The sequence below is a fragment of the Tetrao urogallus genome (assembly GCF_951394365.1).
Source record: "Tetrao urogallus genome assembly, chromosome: 19".
Classification (NCBI taxonomy): Eukaryota; Metazoa; Chordata; class Aves; order Galliformes; family Phasianidae; genus Tetrao; species Tetrao urogallus.
In genome coordinates, this window is record NC_136832.1 from 8033089 (window position 1) to 8051634 (window position 18546).

General features: G+C 47.1%; 1 protein-coding gene across 1 annotated transcript; it reads left to right on the plus strand.

The window, feature by feature from the left end:
• Positions 1-225: 225 nt before the first annotated feature.
• Positions 226-15648, plus strand: SNAPC4 (small nuclear RNA activating complex polypeptide 4; the record flags this gene model as incomplete). Its single annotated transcript, XM_079544599.1, has 22 exons — positions 226-370; positions 1685-1725; positions 2236-2394; positions 2923-3048; positions 3483-3561; positions 4108-4189; positions 5059-5163; positions 5776-5848; positions 6165-6329; positions 6549-6696; positions 7418-7524; positions 7793-7887; positions 8600-8694; positions 9896-9981; positions 10506-10898; positions 11358-11447; positions 11649-11889; positions 11996-12066; positions 12372-12446; positions 12696-12723; positions 13146-15166; positions 15520-15648. 22 exons carry the CDS (start codon positions 226-228, stop codon positions 15646-15648), a joined length of 4554 nt encoding a protein of 1517 aa, XP_079400725.1.
• Between the last annotated feature and the right edge of the window lie 2898 nt (positions 15649-18546).

Below are 18546 nucleotides of genomic sequence, written 5' to 3' on the forward strand. Positions count from 1 at the left end.
CGGCCGCAGGGCCGGGCGCTGCCCGCCGTGTAACGGAGCGATTAAAGGCGGAGGCGACTCGCGGGTCGCGGTCTTGGCGAAGCTGTGCTCCTATTGGCCGTCTCATGTCACGTGCTCTGGGCTCAGCTGACCGATGCGCCCCGCGGCGATTGGTCGACGGGCGGAGGGGGGCGGTGCCGCGGCGGCACGGTTCGCGTCGTGCCCTGGGGCTGCGGCGGTGCCGCCATGTCCCGGCGGAACGGCCCGGCCGGGGCCGAGCTGAACGCGGAGCGGGAGAAAATCCGCCGCGAGATCGAGGAGCTGGAGCGCAGCCTGCGGCTCGACGTGACCGGCGGAGATGTGGCCGTGTCGGACTCCAGCCTCAGCTCGGGTACTCGGGGCGCGGCCCTCCTTGCGGGCCCGGCGGGGGGGCGGGGCTCCATTGGCCCCTTCGGCGCCTCGCGTCGGCGGGCGCTGCTCCTCTGTAGGGCTTGAGCCCGGTGTTGCCGCAGGGCTGCTCGCAGGGCGTGGTTTACACCGAGCTGAGCGGTGCGGTTGACGCGGTAGAAGGAAGGGAGGCCGTTCAGAGGGACCTCGGCGGGCTGGAAAGGTGGGCCGGGTGAACCTGATAAGGTTCAGCACGGCGAAGTGCAGAGTTTTGCACTTGGGCCGGAGGAATCCCAGGCACCCATACAGACTGGAAGGAGCGGTCCTTGAGAGCAGCCCTGTGGAGAAGGACCTGCGGGTCCTGATGGATGAGAAGCTGAACGTGAGCCAGCAGTGTGCGCTTGTAGCTCAGAAGGCAAATGGTGTCCTGGGCTCCATCAGAAGAGGGGTGGCAGCAGGGACAGGGAAGTGATCGTCCCCCTCTACTCTGCTCTTGTGAGGCCCCATCTGCAGCACTGCATCCAGGTCTGGAACCTCCAGTACAAAAAAGACAGAGCTGTTGGAGCTGTTGGGTCCAGAGGAGCCACAAAGATGAGCAGGGGGCTGCAGCACCTTCCCTACGAAGCCATGCTGAGGGAGCTGGGCTTGTTTAGCCTGGAGCAAAGAAGGCTGTGGGGTGACCTCATGGCAGCCTTCAGTAGCTAAAGGGAGCCTACAAACAGGAGGGGAATCAACTCTTTGAAAGGGTTGATAACAGCATGACAAAGGGAAATGGTTTTAAGTTGAGGGAGAGGAGGTTTAGGTTGGATGTCAGGGAGAAGATCTTTACAGAGAGAGTGGTGAGGTGCTGGAACAGCTGCCCAGAGAGGCTGTGGATGCCCCGTCCGTCCCTGGAGGTGTTCAGAACCGGGTTGGGTGGGACCCTGGGCAGCCTGGTGTGGTATTAAATGTGGAGGTTGGTGGTCCTGCATGTGGCAGGGGGGTTGGAGATTCCTGATCCTTGAGGTCCCTTCCCACCCTGGCCATTCTGTGATTCTGTTTGCTCAGATACTCACTTGGCTGTGCGCTCAGCGCCGCCAGACCGAGGTGCAGCTCTTTTGTTATCTGGAGCTGTTTTACTTTAAAATGAAAACCAAGAGTGTGTCTGGTGTAAAACTGAACGTTCTTACTCGGCAGTAACAGCAGTACCCAAAACCCCTCGCAGCTGTGTGTGAGATGCCCTGCGGTGCTTTGCTCTGCGTCTTTCAATTGGAAAGTCCTCGGTTTGAAGCTTTCTCTTCGCTGCCATTGATGTCTTTGTATTTTTGTGCTCCAACAGACGATGCTGAAGGTGACAGCTCGGATGTCCAAGCAGAAATGGTAACTGTTTAAGCAAATCTTTGTGTTTGCCTGGTGAAGGGAGCGGGAGGAAAGGGGAAATCTCACATCATTCTCAGGAATTTTGGGGCAGCTGTCTTGTCTCCACCACTGATGTGGAGAATTGCTTCAGTAGGACTAATAAAGTAGAAATCTGAAGGGATAGTCCTGAGCTGTGTACTTAGCAAGCAAGAGGACTCCAATGTAAATGTAAGTGTTCTGCAGTTTACTTGCAGCCCTGCAGCTGCTGGCACCAGAATGGGTTTCACCAGGGCTGGCAGTCAGATGTGGTGTCAGACAGCAGGCTGAGCTGACGGGCAGGAAGGGAGCTGGGCAGGGCTGGTAGCTGTAACCGCCTTTGGGAGCACTCAGAGCAGCTGTCAGGAAGGGAGATCTGTGCTTCCAGCTCTCCTGGAAATCACTTTTCAACACAATGCCAGTTCTTGCTTTTAAAAGCAAGCATTCCCTCTCCTGTACCCTTAATCCCTAAAGTGGAGTTTTGTTTTCCTCAAGGAAGTGGGAAGAGAAGAGGACAGTAGCGACGATGATCTTGAAAGCAGTCTGCTGGAAGATCCAGAAACGTGTCTGCAGATGAATTACGTGTATCAGGAAGTTATCCAGGAAAAGATTGAGGAAGTAGAGCTTCTGATTGCACAAAACAAAGAGCAGCAGGTGAGCAAAACAGATGTGGAACAATCCTGTGCTTTTCAGAGTTACCTTTTGCTTTCATCCTTTGCCTGTCAACCACAGTGAAACATTCTTAATGTACAAAGTGCAGGGATCAGCTGCAGCAGTAATGGCCCTTAGCTGTGTGCTGGTGTAGCATTGGTCTTGCTTGTGTGGGAACCAGGATACAGAGGTTCATGTGTCAGTTCAAACCAGTGTCACCTGAATGCTGGCCTTGGAAGGGCTTATTTTCATGCAGTTTCCATCATTTCCTATCACCAGAATTGCTGTCACTGAGTGTACAATAGCTTGTGCTTTAGCTTATTGTAGCAAGTCGGTGTGTGGGAGTATTTATGTTTTTGCATTTCTCATCTCCATTGTACTACACAAATGTGTGAGGTTCCAAACCTTACCTTTCATACATGCACTGATGTGCAGTTTGGTGCAGCCAATGGTTTGAATGACTCATCTGCTGTTTCCTGAAATTAGGCAGTTCACAGGAGGTGCTGACATTGTTTCATTCTTCTGTTGCAGAAGGAAATCTTGTGGGAGCTCGATGGCAGAAAAACAGCGAGGACAGGAGATGGTAGAAATTTACCATCAAACATATTTCTGGGCCATTTTATGAAGCCATACTTTAAGGACAAGACAACAGGAATAGTAAGTAAATAGGACTGGCTTACATATTGATTTTTTTCCAGTGATACATTGAATTGTAACTGCACTATGGCTGTGTTCCATTCTAACTGTGGGTGTCACTCCTGAGTTTGCAGTCTCTTATTTTCTTTCCTCACACGTTGCTTGCTTACCCTCTTTTGGAAGCACTTGTCCAACCTCAGTCTGGCTGTGACACCTGAGAGTTCTGAACAGGGGCAGATTCCAACATTCTTTTTATTTTCAGCTTAATTTTGATCATGCTTCTTCATCTCCACAATCCAGTTCCACTTCGTTTAAAGCTCTTGCTGTCTTTGTTTTCTGATGTGAAGGTGACTGAGCAGTTCTAGTTGAGTTATCAGTCTTTTTGGTGGCAGCTCATGATGGAGTCCTAGGGAGAATAAACAAGTTTTCCATGTATCCATTCTCATCTTTATTAGGGCCCTCCTTCCAATGAAGATGCCAAGGAAAAGGCAGCTCAGGGCATAAAATCCTTTGAACAACTGCTGTCAACAAAATGTAAGTAGCTGTATGCGATGCTCAGTGTTCTACAGGAAATATAATGTATATAACCATCCATTTCCCCCATGTCTGTATTCAAACATCAATACTTACAGTACTGCATACTGGAATTCACAGGAAGAGTACTTCAGAGTAAATGGGAATGTATGCATTTATTCACTGAAGGATTCATGACTTCCTTCCTTCTTTCATTCGCGTTTGTTTTGATGCATCATTCCACATCTCTGAATCCTCCAAAACCAGGTGGGGTTGTGCAAGGGGAGTCCCCAGGTGAGAGGAGAGCTGCTTAGAGCTCCAGGGAGTTACGTGCACCTGTGGTGGTTTCATTGAGGTTTCTTTGGAGGTAGAACTGAGCAGAGGCTGCAGGCTGCACAGCTCAGGCACAACATCAGTGGTTCGGGTGGGCAGCAGAATCCATTTACCTGGTTTCTTATAGGCCCTCTGCAGGACAAAGTTGTGTAGGTAATGGTAAAGATGTGGAGAATGCTCTGGCAGTGGTTTTGCACTGATGACTGAATGCTTGATTATTTTTGTTTTGCCCAGGGAAAAGCAAAGAGAAGGTGTTACTGCAGAAGTCAGTTGTGAGTGACCGCTTGCAGCGCCTGCTACAGCCCAAGCTACTGAAGTACGTAGTGTGCAGACTTGTGAGAGCATGGCAGCTGAAGGGAGGAGGGAAAACAAGTGGAGCTTCCATCTTCCTGCAGCGAGTTCCCGTGTTAATTGACTGCAATGTCAGTAAGGTTACAAAGCACAGCACGGGTGCTTTAGAATCGTAGAATGGCTCTGCTTGGAAATGACCTTCCTTTGTCACTGTTGGGCCTGGGAGACCTGTTTAGTGTCCCCAAGTCCCCTGTCCTGTGGGCAGCAGTGCAGGCAGTGACTGTTGCAGGCAGCAGCGTTTCCATTCTTTATTGACATCTCTATCTTGTGTGTGTGATGTTGAAGGGCAGGGCTTTAATCTTCTGACTGTAAGCAAGAGGTTACAGCCTTCAGGTTGCACTGCAAAGGCTTGGTGATTATTTTGCAGATAACCAACAAGGGAAGAGGTTTTGTATTGAAGATGCTGTGGCATTTTGTAGCCCTCTGTTTCCTCCTGCTCACACAATGGTGTAACTTCAAGCAGCCTCGGGGCTTGAAGCTGAAACTGTGCCATGTTGCAGTGAGTCATAGCAGCGTGTCCTTGGGGAGATGTATGTGCCTGTAACTGGTGCACACTTAATTTGTTGCTGTTGCAGCTATGGCTGAATCTCTCTGTAAATACCAAAATGATTAATCTGAGAGCTGTTCTGGGTCAGCTGTTGGCACTGAAGCAGCAAAATAGGATGAGTTTGGTACGTGGGAGAACCTGGAAGAACAGTCTTGCTTACTGTGGGAAATAAGCTGAAGGAAAGAAGGGTGCTTGTGGGGAAGCCTCTTTTGCCACGTGTCTTCTGCTGCCATCGACCTTCTTCCCATGTAGTCTTATTAAGTAATGTTGAAAATGTCTTTGAACAGGTTGAGTTATTCGAATCAGAAACTGGAAAATGTCAAGACTGAAATGGAGAAACAGATCTTGGAAAAGCAAATCAAAGAAGTGGAACGGGAAATAGAGGCGATTAAGTGAGAAATCTTCTTTATAAGTTCTTGATGAAAATGCAAAAGGGTTTTGGGAGGCTGACTTCTGTAGTGCCCTCCTTTCTTGGGCGCTTCTGGTTGTGGCATTTGGAAAAGATTTTGTGCAAGCCAACACAAATAAAGCCATGAGGTGCTGTTGGGCTTTACAGAGCTCATATCCGCAGCTGTTTGCTCAGAGTCCTGCTTTGTGCATTCATATGCAAATGCACCTAATGGCCAGGATAGAGATACTGGTGGAAATGGTTCTTGCTTCAGCAGGAGGGGTGCTCTGAACGCCTTACTAATTCTGAGCTTTTGTCTGTTAACACATCTGGAGTAATCTGCTCTGATATTGCATTGAGCTGTTCCCCTTGCTAAACAACATCACCTTGCAGGGGGCTGTTTTCCAGCAGTACACTCATTATATTCAAGTAAAATTAGTAAGTCCAGAAAGGAAGAAATCTTGTTTGTGAGTGAAGTTATTGATGTTAAAGCTTTGAAGTAGTAAAGTTTTGGTGGGAGCAGGTGAGAAGAATATGATGAAGAAAGATCAGGCTGAGAAAGTGACTGTTTAATTAACTGTTTAATGTGGAGGTTTCTTTCTATCTTCTGCTCTAGCCAACTTCCAGAAGGTGACTTGTTAGGAGACAGGTTTGATGAGCACGACTGGGAGAAGATTTCAAACATTCATGTGAGTTGGGACATGAGCTGTTGTCTTACTTCTCACATCAGGCCCCTTTCTCATGAGAATTACCTGACCTGCTGTCATTTCCATCCACTGATCCCCTCATGCCCTTCTTTAAGTTGACTGTCGTGTGATCTCAATATGGTAAGCATGTAGGCACTTACAGTTTGATGTCACTGTTTAAATCTGATGGTTTGATTTTGAAAAATCAGCACTAAGACATGCATGGAACACAAACTGTACTGCATGAAGCTGGGACAAACATCTGGGCAGAAACGAACGCTGACACAAGACAAAGTAGATTTGTCTCTCTCTGTTTTAGTTTGATGGACGGCGCAGCTCAGAAGAACTGAAGAAGTTTTGGCAAAACTGGGAGCATCCAAGCATCAACAAAAATGAATGGACAGAGGAGGAAACGGAGAGGCTGAAGGATATTGCTGCTAAACACGGTTACTTGGACTGGCAGACTGTAGCCCAGGAACTGGGGGTGAGTAGTTCTGAGGTCAGAAACGTGAGCTGGAAAGTCAGGTAACTCTGATGGTGCCTCTTAAAAGTGTTGGAAAGCAGTCAATAGTAATTCATTGTTAGTTCATGCTTTTGTGAGGAGTATTCATGAACGGTACAAAAACAAATGGAACTTTGCCCTCTTGCTTTTTTCCTCCCGAATGTCCAGCTATCTAAGCAGCTGTGTTTTCTTTCCATGAAGACAAACAGGACGGCTTTTCAGTGCTTGCAGAAATACCAAGCCTACAACAAAGACTTGAAAAGGAAAGAATGGACCAGAGATGAAGATAAGATGCTTTTAGAGCTTGTTCAAGAGATGAGAGTGGGAAGCCACATCCCTTACAAGAAAAGTAAGCAACCTGCAAAGGAAATTGTTTTCCATTCACATATGATGGTTTCTTGATTTCCTGGGTTACATGTATTAATACTTCTGCATGCTGGAGCACCTGGCCTGCTCTGCTTGAAGGAGTTACTGGTGTTTTATCTGCTGTGAGTGTTTCCATTTCCACGGTGGTTCTGTGCTTTATACCTAGATGAGATGCAGCAGTGCTATGGCCCAGTAGGTGTCAGTGTGTCAGTATGTGTGTGAGGTACAGCAGTGCTGTGGTCCAGAATCATAGAGTCACGAGGTTGGAAAGGACCTACAGGATCATTTAGGATGATCATCAGGGTGCGTGTGCACACATTACTGTGCCTATACTGGTTTCTAGAAGAGCTCTCTGTGGGATTACAGTGTGAGCAGTGAGGACTGAAGGTTAAAGTAGTAACAAAGTGTTTTCTGGAGTCCTAAATCCCAGCCTTTGTGTGACAACATCTGCTGCCTTGAATTTGTTGGGTGTGTGTTAGAGCTGAAACGTGTCTCTGTGAGTCCTGTTGCAGTATGAATTGTTGGGGTGCTGTGTGTCTGTGTTGGTAGTGCCATTGTAAATGGTAGCAGTTCGTGTGTGCTGTGCTCTTTCAGTTCTCGTTGTGACAATCTACTGTTTGTTTGAAAAGGTGACAGTCCCAAATGTTAATAAGTGAAGAAATATTGCTTGCAGCAGAGGATAAAATACACCTTTCCATTTCTAGTTGCCTATTACATGGAAGGAAGAGATTCTGCCCAGCTGATTTATCGATGGACAAAGAGTGTGGATCCCAGCTTGAAGAAAGGGCCCTGGACACCAGAGGAGGATGCTGTGAGTTCTGCTCTCTAATTCCCTAGAATGATGTGTGTGGAAGGTTAGATTTGCAGCATTGCATGGTTATGTGCACGTGAGCTTTAATGTTGCACAAAGGAATGTAGAATGCTCTGAGGTCAGTTTACAGGTTGGGAGGTCTTAACTCCCAAAAACCTTTGAGCCGAGACTTATAATTCTGTGGAAACATGCAGCTGCTTCTGTTTCAGGCTGGTTAGAAGCATTACTGACCAGGAGTTGTAACTCTTCCTTTCTATGATTGGCACAGATGCTGTTGGCTGCAGTTGAGAAGTATGGAGAGCGTGACTGGTATAAAATTCGGACAGAAGTACCAGGGAGGAGTGATGCTCAGTGCAGTGACAGGTGAGAACAGCATGGAACAGCTGTGCCTTCAGGCCTGTTGTCCAGAGCCAAGTGCAGCTCATTTTACAAACGTTTGCTTTGCTTACAACTCTTGAAGACTGTTGTGAACGTGGTTATGGTCTGAATACAGTCTTCACCGGTCCCTAAAGGTGAGCACAGCCTTTGTGGTGCTTTGTTGCCTCTGTAGTTAGAGAAGGTCGAGCTGATATTGGAGTCCAGCAGGGAGAAAGATGCTCTGTTGCCTGTGGCACATCATTCCCTTGGTGTAGCTGCTGGTGGTGTCGCAGAAGTTGGAGGGGCTGTTGTCCAAAGCACAGCAAAGGGATCCTGAAGTGTGAGTGCATGTAGGGAGAAAAGGTGGTCACTCATGTATGGGCTGCACAAACAGCCTGGTCAGTCACTTCCTGCAGCTGACATCAGTGTTGTAGAGGTGCTGAGCCATCTTCAGCATTGAATCCAGCTTCAGGAGACCAAGTGCAGTGTGTTCTGATGTCAGCAATCCATTTTACTGCGGCTTATTATAGGTTTTTAACCACGTAGTCTGATATTAGTGAGATCAAAGAGGTGGCAACTGTGCTGTGTTACAGCAGTATTGATGGGTGCCTTAGAGAAAGGAAAGATCTGGTTGTGTTCAGCCTCAGAGCATGGAGCACTGATCAGAACCGTGTGAATGAAGTGAAACATTCCTTGCTTAAATGGTTTTTATTTGAAGGTACTTAAAAGCATTGCACCGTGATGTAAAGAAAGGCAAATGGAGTTTAAAGGAAGAAGAGCAACTGATTGATCTGGTGCAGAAGCACGGCCTGGGTGAGTGTTCCTGTGGCTTAATTTCTAGCTCAGAAAAGTATTATTTACCAATTTCTTATATGAGAGTCTTCCTCTCTTGTTTTTAGCGGTGGCAGGCTCTGTTTCCAGCTGATGGTTTTGAGCCTCCTCACACAGAGCAGCCTGTTCCTGGAAGCTCACTTGTTAATGAGTTGTGTAGCAAAGGGCTGCATAGCTGTGCTTGTCACGGCTCCACAGAGCTCACAGTCTGTGGAAGAGTTCTCTTACTTTCTCCAATGCTATTTTTCAGCATTAGGCTTTAACCTTTCAGCCTCCATCTGAGCATGCTGTTACTGCTGTGAGGACGGAGGGATGTGATGCTGCCAGGGTTTTGGTCCCTGGTGCCTCTTCGTTTTAGTTTCTGATGTTGGCTGAGTGTATGATGGAGCAAAGTCCAAAGAAATCTTTGAAAAATCAAAGACAAGGATCAGGATTTCACCATCCATTTATAATGCATTTCCCTGTATGAGTCAGTTACTGTGTGCATGGTGTTCTGCCCTGAAAAGGAAATCTCCTTTCCCATTCCCTGCTCTTTTACACTCTGGTTGTCACAGCACTCCTCTCTGTGTATGATGAGCTTATCAGGGTGGGTGAACCTGCTGGATCTTCTTAGGTGCAATCTAAAGCAAGGCAGACACCTTCCCAGTCTCACTAACAGCTCTAAAATAGCAGAAGGCTCGTTAGGTTATGAACTGCTCCCAGCCTTTTTAGGGATGACGCTCTCTTATGTAAATGTCACACTTGCACTGCCTCCATCAGGCTGTACTGCCTCTGCTTACAGGTTGTGGTGCTACTGAAGCACAGAACTCTTGTCAAGTGCTTTCATGAACATATGTATGTATCAGTTTTACTGTGTTTCAGTCAAATATATTTATTTCCTGAAGTGAGATGTCTTGGATTCCATGCAAACATACAGCGCTGCAACTTGGTGCTGGTCTGAGGAAGTCTCACACTGTTATTGAAGGAGGTGCAACGTTTCTCTGAGTAACATCAAGGGGGCTTCATGTGATTTGAACATCTTTTAAAAGATAATGAAAGCAGCCCTCTGCTCCAACAGATAAATAAACCCATGTAACAACCCTCGTTTTAATCTGAGTGCTGACATCTGACTGGTTTTGTGAAAGAGAAATGCTGTTCCTTCAGTTTGCTGCATCGATAGCTGTGCTCTCCTCTTCCTTTTCAGGTCACTGGAGTAAAATAGCTGCTGAGCTGCCACATCGGACTCGCTCGCAGTGCCTGAGCAAATGGAAGATCATGATTGGGTCGAAGGTACTGTGCAGAGCCCTCCTGTGTCACAGCCCCATCTCTTTAGATAAGATTCTCTAACCTGAAAGTGAAATCCTATGAAATCAGTGCCACAATTGCCCTCCGTTTTGCGTGGTGTTTTGTCGTGGATGTTTGTGGTCTAATTAGTACTGTGCTAAAGCAGCCTTTTTTGTCCTGGAGGAATGAAGTGTTATATATTTGTATGTTATATAATTTCCTCATTGCCTTGAAAGGCCCTTAAGGATGTTATACAAGCACATGCTTATGTTTTCCTGTATGTACCTCTTGAGCTGCCAGTTGTGGTACAAGCTACTCCATAAATTCTGGCTGCTTAAGACCACCTTAAAAGCACTGTGGTTGTTCCATTGGTGAAGCACGAGCAGGTGCTGCTGCACCATCCATTCTGAAACCACTTTTCACTGGTAGAATACTGCCCCACAAGATTCTTTAACTTACTGGTCTGAGAGATTTGCAGGTCAAGGGTGAGTGCTGCCTGAAGCTTATCTGTGCTCTTTTTGGCTAAAAAGAAACGGTCCAGGTCAGTGAAACGTCAGCATAGAGAGGAGAGCTCCAGCTGTTCAGAGAGCAGCAGTGAAGATGTAGAACTGGACTTATCAGACACTTCTGAGGAGGAGAAGACGAGTAAGGAGGAATGCACCTTTCCCAGCATTGATCTGTGGATCCCAACACAGGCAGATGTGCTGGAGTCGTGCCAAGGAAGGCACCAAAATTCATCTCCTTTCTCTTTTGGGAGTGCTAATGCAAGGACCAGCAGCAGTAAAATTCCACATGCAAGGTGTGAAGGAGGTGAGGAAGGAGTTACTAATAAAGCAACAGAACTGAGCACCATCCTGAGGGGGTTGGCACGGCCCCATTCCACGGACATCACTGTGAAGAATCCCATAGAAGAGATTAACAAGGTGAGTCCTGGGTTTCTCGATCTGTTTTGGATGGAATTCGAGCTTAGACTAGGAACTGCCAGGAGGAGCATTTGCTGCAGTAAAGAGAGCAATTGATGAGATGAGTAGATGATGATTTTTCACACCTGTTAGCTGCTTTCTCACTGTACCACTGTGGGGTGCTGTTGGAAATGGAGCTGTGTGAATAAACAGGAATTGCTGGCACTGCCCCTCCCCGCCACGTAATACCTAGAAAATAACTCTTCTACCCACAGTGTCACTGACACACAACTGTTTTCATATCTTCATAAAGCAGGATTGGCTGCTGAAATAAATGCCCTTACTCCAATGGCCAGGGTGTGTGGATAATCCCAGTAACAGGACTGTTGAGAGCTTTTGCACCCTCTGAGAATAGCATCAGCACCAGTAACTTTCTGTGGTGTGCTTTTCCTTACACCTTCCCTTGTGATTTCTTTTAAGGCTTCCAGGTGTGGGAAGCAAGTGCTGCGGGTTACCCTGGAGGATGTGAGAAGAGTGCTGAGAGAAAACACGTGCTTCCAGAGGAGACTTGTAAGCACCTCGTTTGTCTCACCTGCTTTTGTGGTATGGGCACAAACTATATTTAGTGGAAAGCAAACATGGAATCATGAATCTTATTTTACTGTTGTTCCGAGAGGAAAAGATCACAGGGCAATTATGAAAATAAATAGGGACTAACTTTGTTAGAACCCTCCTCATTGGAGCTCTAATTATGTGTTCGCTCACGCGCAGCAATCGAAGCTCACAATGTCTGCTGCTGCTTTGACAAAGACGTCTGGGGTTGGTGCATCTGCTGCTGAGAAGCACAGGGGGCTGTGGAACACGGTGGGGAAAACTCGTTGTCAAGAGAGAGCACGATGGAGGAAAATGAACCTTGACAGGAAGCTCCTCATGGCCGTGACACCTTGGGTGGGCGACGTGCTGCTGCCTTGCACCTTGCGAACTGGGAAGATGGCTTTTGATCAAACAAAAGGTAGTGCTAACCCATCAGAGATGGTGCTCCTTTATGTCCCTGTTTTCTGGCACCTTACAAGTGAATATTCAGCTGATTTTTTTTGATGGTGGGCCTTTTTTTCTAGCTTATTCTATTCAACAGAAGCTCAAGTCGGTCAGTCTCTCCAGCACTCCTCTGTTCACACTTTTCATTCAGGTAGGTTTTTCTGTCTTAATAGCATTATCTGCTTTACAGGAGTGATAATCTTCATACTTGATGCTTAAAAACAATTATAAATCTTTCACTTGAATTAATCTAATTACTAGATTAATCTGTTCTCTTGGCTTGCATGTTATATTTAGTAAACCCTGCATCCATCCTAATGCTGTCACAGTTTTCTGCGAGTGTGAATGTGTACCAGAGTCTTTCATGTGAAGCCTCTCCCATCCGCCTTGTCGTGTTGCTGGCTCTACCAACATTCCTTTTCTGAACCAACTTGTAACAAAATGCTGATCTTGCAGCTCTTTCGGATTGACACCAATGGCTGCATGAAGATCATTCGGGAGAGAAGGGCTGATGCAGTCAGGCCTCAGCAGGTACTGTGCACCAACTATTTCTAAGCTTTTCCCTGCAGTCTTGTCTAAAACAGAGGCTTTTCAGTGAGTGTGGTGAGTTGGTATCGTCTGTGTGTTACCAGTTAGTTTGAAGCAGAGTAAAGTGCTGCCTGTGTGGCCATTTACATAGGAGGCTGACAGATGATGCTTTGATTGACATCTGTGCTGTTTTAATGATCTTTATATGTCTCAAGTATAATTTAATTTATTTATTTATTATTTTTTTTGCAGGCTTCCCAAAACTCGGAGTCTTCTTCAGGTACCTCTCAGAGCATTTGGTTTTATGATGCACAGGAACTTTCACTTAGTTCATCACCACTGTGTTAATAACCAGTGGAACTGAAGGAGAGCTTTGAAACGAAACGCACTGCCTTGCTCCTTTCTCGTAGCTCTTGGCTCTTTCAGTTGTTGGCTTAATGCATTCATTTTGGTAAGGACTGGCGAAAATACTGAAGGGCTGTGGGCATGGTGTCAGCGTGCCTGCCTGATGGTCTGTAGGCTGTCACTGTTAGACTTCTCTCAAGCATGTACTCACAACAATACAGTGTTGTAAGAATTGCCAGTCAGGAGTTTTCCTACTTCCTATGCAGGGTAATTGACATCTAATAGCTACAAAATAGCATCTAAAGTCTTTCTTCCTTTCTGAAGACTTGTTTTTCTTCCCCCTTATTCACCTTATAGGCGATGCATCGCAGCCTGCTCCCAAGAGGCAGACAGCTCCTCCAGTTGTCCCATCTCTTCCAGCTCCTCTAGCCCAAGCTCAAAGGCAGAAGCCTAAAACTGTCTCAGAATTGCTGAGAGAGAAGCGGCAGATGGAGAAGCAGCTAAAAGAGAAAGCTGTGCAGACAAAAGTATTTGTTGCCCCGCAGGTGATGCTTTCAGGGCCTTTGATAATCCAGCACCCACCACAGCAAATGATTCCTTCTGCACAAGTGGAGAGCAAACCTGGAGCAGTTGGCTCTACAGCCAGCCACGTACAACGTGTGCCAGCTGCCCCGCCAGCGTTCACTTCTGTTGCTGGTTCTGCTTTTACCCCTGTCGTGCTTGAAAACCATTCTCCATCAGTGTCAAAAGCTGGGGAGAGCCCTCATTCCTCACAAGAGACAAAAGTACAATCTAGTAAGGAACTAAACGAGCAAGCTCCACAAAATACCCCTGAAGGAGGAGTTTTTCCAAGCCTGAATCCAGGTGCAGCAGGAAATGCCCCAGATCAGGGAGGGTGCAGCGGTCAGGTCCTAGCTGGTAGCTCAGCTCCAGTAGTGTTGCAAAATCAAGCTTTTGTGCCACATCGAGTTACAGTGGTGCCTTTTGGCATAGAGTCTGGCAACAGCAAACTGTCTCTTCCCACACCTGTTACCTATGAACTGAATCGTCCTGGGCCAGTCAATCTATTGCCTGCTCTTATAGCTCCACAGCCTGGCTCCCGTTTGACACCTGACAGCGTGCTGCCTCTCACATGGATTGTAACGCAGCAGGCTTTGCTCTCCAGTGCTGTGCAGGCTGTTGTGGGTGTTCCCCAAGGTCTGCAAGCTGCTATTGTGAGGAGTCAAAGTCAGGCAAGTGTGACATCCAGTGGCAATGTCTGTGGTTTAGGAGCGCCTCCTGCATCCTCTGGAGTAAATATGCCTCAGCCAAGCCATGCAGAGACAAAAACAAATCCCCAGTTAGCTTCAGGGAGCCCAGCAGGAAAGACAGCTGGTGTAAGCCATTCTGCAAGTGTCTTCCCCGTGAGCTCGGCCAGTCCTGCGTGCAGCATATCTGGCATTTCTTCTGCTACATCTGCACATTCAGACAGTTCCTCTAAGGCTGTTGATCCTTCTGCAGCTCAGAATGCTCTTCCAGGTGGTGCACCAACCCCACATGCTCAGCTGCTGCCCCAGATGCAGCCACCTGCAAGCACTCAGGGGTCTGATTCGCACTGTGTGACAGGTGCTGTTAGCTTGGGAGAAAACCAGGACTCATCTACAAATGGATCATCTTCCAACTCGAATGTCCTTAACAAAGGGGTTGTGCTCCAGCCAGGAGCTTCAATTCCTCATGACAGTGTTGCAGGAACTTCTGAAGGCTCAGCTGAGCAGGCATTGAAGTACAGACCTATTGCCTCCAAACCGCCCCCTGCACAGGCTGCGAGTGCTCCACCCCAGCCAACCACTTCTAGTGCTGAAAAGACTCTTCTGGACTATAGCCTGATTTCCTTTGAAGATGAGGAGCTGGTGAAGGAATGGCTGAGTGGGAAGCAAGGTGTCCAGGTACCACCACTGCAAACCAGGTTGCCTTATTTCCCACCTTTTTTGTGCAACTTAAAAACTCTTTCAAAGCTACTTCTGCAAAAGGCAGCTCTGGAAAAACAAGCAGCACGTCTTCTGTCCCCTGATGGCAGTCAGACTGAGGGTGAGGTTGACTTGAATGCTATCACGGAACTGGTGCATGAGAAACTCGGTGATGACCCTGCTTTTCTCCTGCTGAAAGCCCGCTTTCTAGCAGCCTTTACGCTCCCTGCTGTACTAGCAACTCTGCCTCCTCCAAAAGTGGCAACAACTCTGTCAGCCAGCAGGAGGGAATATGGAGAGAGTGATGAAGAGGAGTGGCAGAGCGAGGAGGAGGCGTCTGAGGATGAGAGCGGTGGGGATGAATTGGATGCACGGTCGGATGGAGCAGGTGGTGATGAGCCTGGAGACCGAGATGCTGATTTTCCAGATAAGGTAAAGGAAAGCTGCAGTCTCACTTGTGGGAGACACAGCCTCTCTAGCAAAGAGTTGTGTCCAGGCAAAGAGAAACCACATCAGGTGTGTTCTGGCTGGAGAGCAGTGACAGAATCATACTCTGTAGGAAGAAGTGCTGGTGTTGGCTGAAAATTGTATGTGTTTGGGATGTTTTGTTTGCTAGGATTGTGGTAATACAGTGTTGTGTCCCGTGCTTAATTTTGAGTGTAAATGGAGTATTGTTCTAAATCTTGCCGTGCTAACTAAAATAAAAGATGGCTGAAAGGGTTTTCTTGCAAATCCTCCTAGGTTTTGTGCTGCCGTGCAAATAGTCTGTTCCCCTTGTGTTGCAGGGCATGGAAACCGAAGAGATTGCTGCACAGTCCATCGTGGGCACCTGCACTGATGGGACTGCCAGCGTTCCTCAAATCAGGAGAAGTTTGCGCATCAGGAAAAGGTTCAGGAAAAGGAGGAGGCTGTGAGGAGGTAACGTCAGCAGCTGTTCTGTGAACCTTGCGTTTTTAGAGAGAGAACCTGAAATGCTTTTGCCTGTGGTGCAGCCCAAAGAATGAATCATGACCATAGGAGAAGCTTGAAATGGTTTTGACTTCTGTTCCCTTAGGGCACAGAGTCTGCACTCGCCCTGTTAGTCATACATTAAGAGTAACGCAGGTTGAGGAGGAGGGGAAGTTGGTGTTTACATTATAAAATTACCTATAAAGCTATGAGATTTAAGGATTTGGCAGCCTTTCAGACCCTGCTGCTGCCTATTAGCATTATAGCTAGCTGGTTTAATGAAGCCCTGGATGGTTTCCTTTCTGTGTGTAACTGTGCAGCTTCTGAGGTGTACAAGTGCAGGATCTCAATGTGTTGAGGCCTGTAGAGAAATGGACCAAGTGAGTGTGACTGCCATTTGATTTGCTTGCTTGCTGAATTAGATTCTGTTTTTATTTTGTTTTCTCCTTTAAAACTGATCTTAGAAACTCAAAAATGTTTGCTTCCCTATTTAAAAGTCCTGCAGCTAAGAGCTGTTTGTGCTGTGTTACAGGAGCCACTTGAAGGAGGTCTGCCCTGCAGCAGGAGATGCTCTTTGCACTGCTCACTTCTCACACTTGCAACAAGCTGACCAGGCAGAGCTGAGGGGCAGAGGGAAACATCCAGGCTGGTTTCCCCACCACCAAAAAACAAGTCTGCTCATTTAGACAAGCTGCAAGTAATGAAACAAAACTGCTGGAGGGGTGTTTTTTAGGCACAGAGCAATTCTGTTCTCTTTCAGCCTAGCATTTGCCACGAGTGCTGCGGGGTAACAATTGTTGGGGACCTGGGGAAGCCAGCACTGATGGTTATTTCCTTGCTGTGCTCCCCCCTGTTTATGTGAATGTTTATCTGTGTTCAGAATATGTGGTTCATTGAATGTTTTTTTTAATGCTGTAATGATGTTTTGTTTGACAGCTGACTGAATGCTGCTCAGTAAGAAGCAGGTTAATATTTTATCAAATGAGTCTCGAGTACTGGTTGAAATACAGATGTTTATTTTTCTCATTTATTTGTGCCTTCTGTGTTTTTGTGGTAAATATTGCTTGTAGCAATATGTGGATGAGTGTGATTGCTAATGAGAGAAACGAAGCTTGCAGGCTACATGAAAGCAAGCCAGAGAGAATGCGGAGAATGAATATGCAGGCAGCTACAAAGGCAGAACTGAACAGGTTTGATTCTTCCCTAATTCTTCCACAGCCTTCCCATACAGCCATCAGCAAATCACAATAAAAGCTCGTTTCCTCATTCACAAAACAGCAGTTTGTCTTACAGAGAGGTGTAGGGCTAGCTGAGTCAAAGCTGGTAAAAATCAGTGGGAAGGTGCTGTAGGAAGCTTCACCCCCACTGCATTGCCCAGCCTCCCCAAGTCACAGCAGTACATTCAGTGTGCAATTCTGTGAGGCCCCTTTAGGCAGAGCTGCAAAAGAGGGGCAGTGGGACATAAAAATCACTCTAATTGGGTACTAAGCAATTAGTGGGGCAGGAAGAAGTACCTTGACATGGCTTTCCTCTTGCAGTGTGCTCTGTCTTCCACAAACTGCTACAGCTAATGCTCGTTTCCAAGAAGTGCACACAGCAGAAGCTCTGCCCGCTGTTCTGTGTGCCATTCACTGCAGGGCTGCTGCTGCCGGGTGCTGGTGGTACGTGTGATCTGTGCTGGCTTTGTGCTCTGAAGTAAGCTGGACGGATCTGTCCCTGGTTGTTTTTTTTATTTTTCACTCTTGGTCTACACAAAGAAGCTTTCCTGACTGTAGCTTGTAGCAGTGGTAAAGATTGAGCATCCAAGGCACAGTGAGTGTAAGAGAAGCAATGCTGGTGATTTGCAGCGTCATCGGCTTTCATCCTCCTCCCCCATCATCCCTTCTGACTTCCTTTTTTCTTCTTTCTCTTATTTCAGAGGGTAGCTGAGTAGTTTCCTCTTTTTTCACAGATTGGTTCCTGGAATGACCTGTATAAAGGAAAGCTGCAGCCCAGGCAGGTTTCTGCAGAGGCAGAGCAGACAGACCAGGAGAAGAGCAGTGAAGGCCGTTGTCTGCAGAGGCCCAGGTTGGTCCATGTAATGCAGAATGATTTATCTTGATCAGATTTTTTATTGTTACAGTTCTGAGGGGAGGGTGTGCTTCTCATCAACAGGGGAATGCTTTTCTGCTCGTGATCTGTTGGGGCTGCTTTGATGTCAGGCAGAGTGAGGTGGGCTTTTTGGGTTTTTTTCTCCATAATAATTACTGACCTGTTAGTCTTGTGTCAGTCCTGTTCCATGAAGGAGCAGAGAAATGAGTGCTTGGAGAGGTGCAGTAAGATCTGTGTGCAATCTCAGCCCCTGCGTAGTCAGAACTCTTCCCCTTCTGCTCCCAGTCCTACAAACCAACTGAAAACATGAATGCTGAGGTTGCTGGCAGATGCTGGAAATGACACAGCTACTGCAGCCAGTTTGTACCTGTGACGTGAGCATAGTAATTAATGAGCAGGATTTCAGGAGGTGCTCAGTGTGGAATTGTCTTGTCACATAGGGGTAAAGAGGTACAAATAATGCCAGTTTCTTATTTGAATTGATAAAACTGACTTCAGATAGAAGTCTAGACACAGAAATGTTGGGTTTTGTTTACCTGCCTGTTTCCTACCTGTGGAGGCGCAGTAGCTGAAGCTGTGCTGAGGCTGTACAGATGAGATCTTGAGGTGGCCGTGAGTGGCAGCAGAACTCATGGAATTAAATTCAAGACTGTGTACTTGATTTCAACACCACCACCCACACTTTCCCCCGAGGCTTAGAGTCTGCTTTTTTTTCTGGTTTCCTGTCTTCATTTTTTAAGGAAGGGCGAAGCAGCTCACTGGCACTTCTCGCT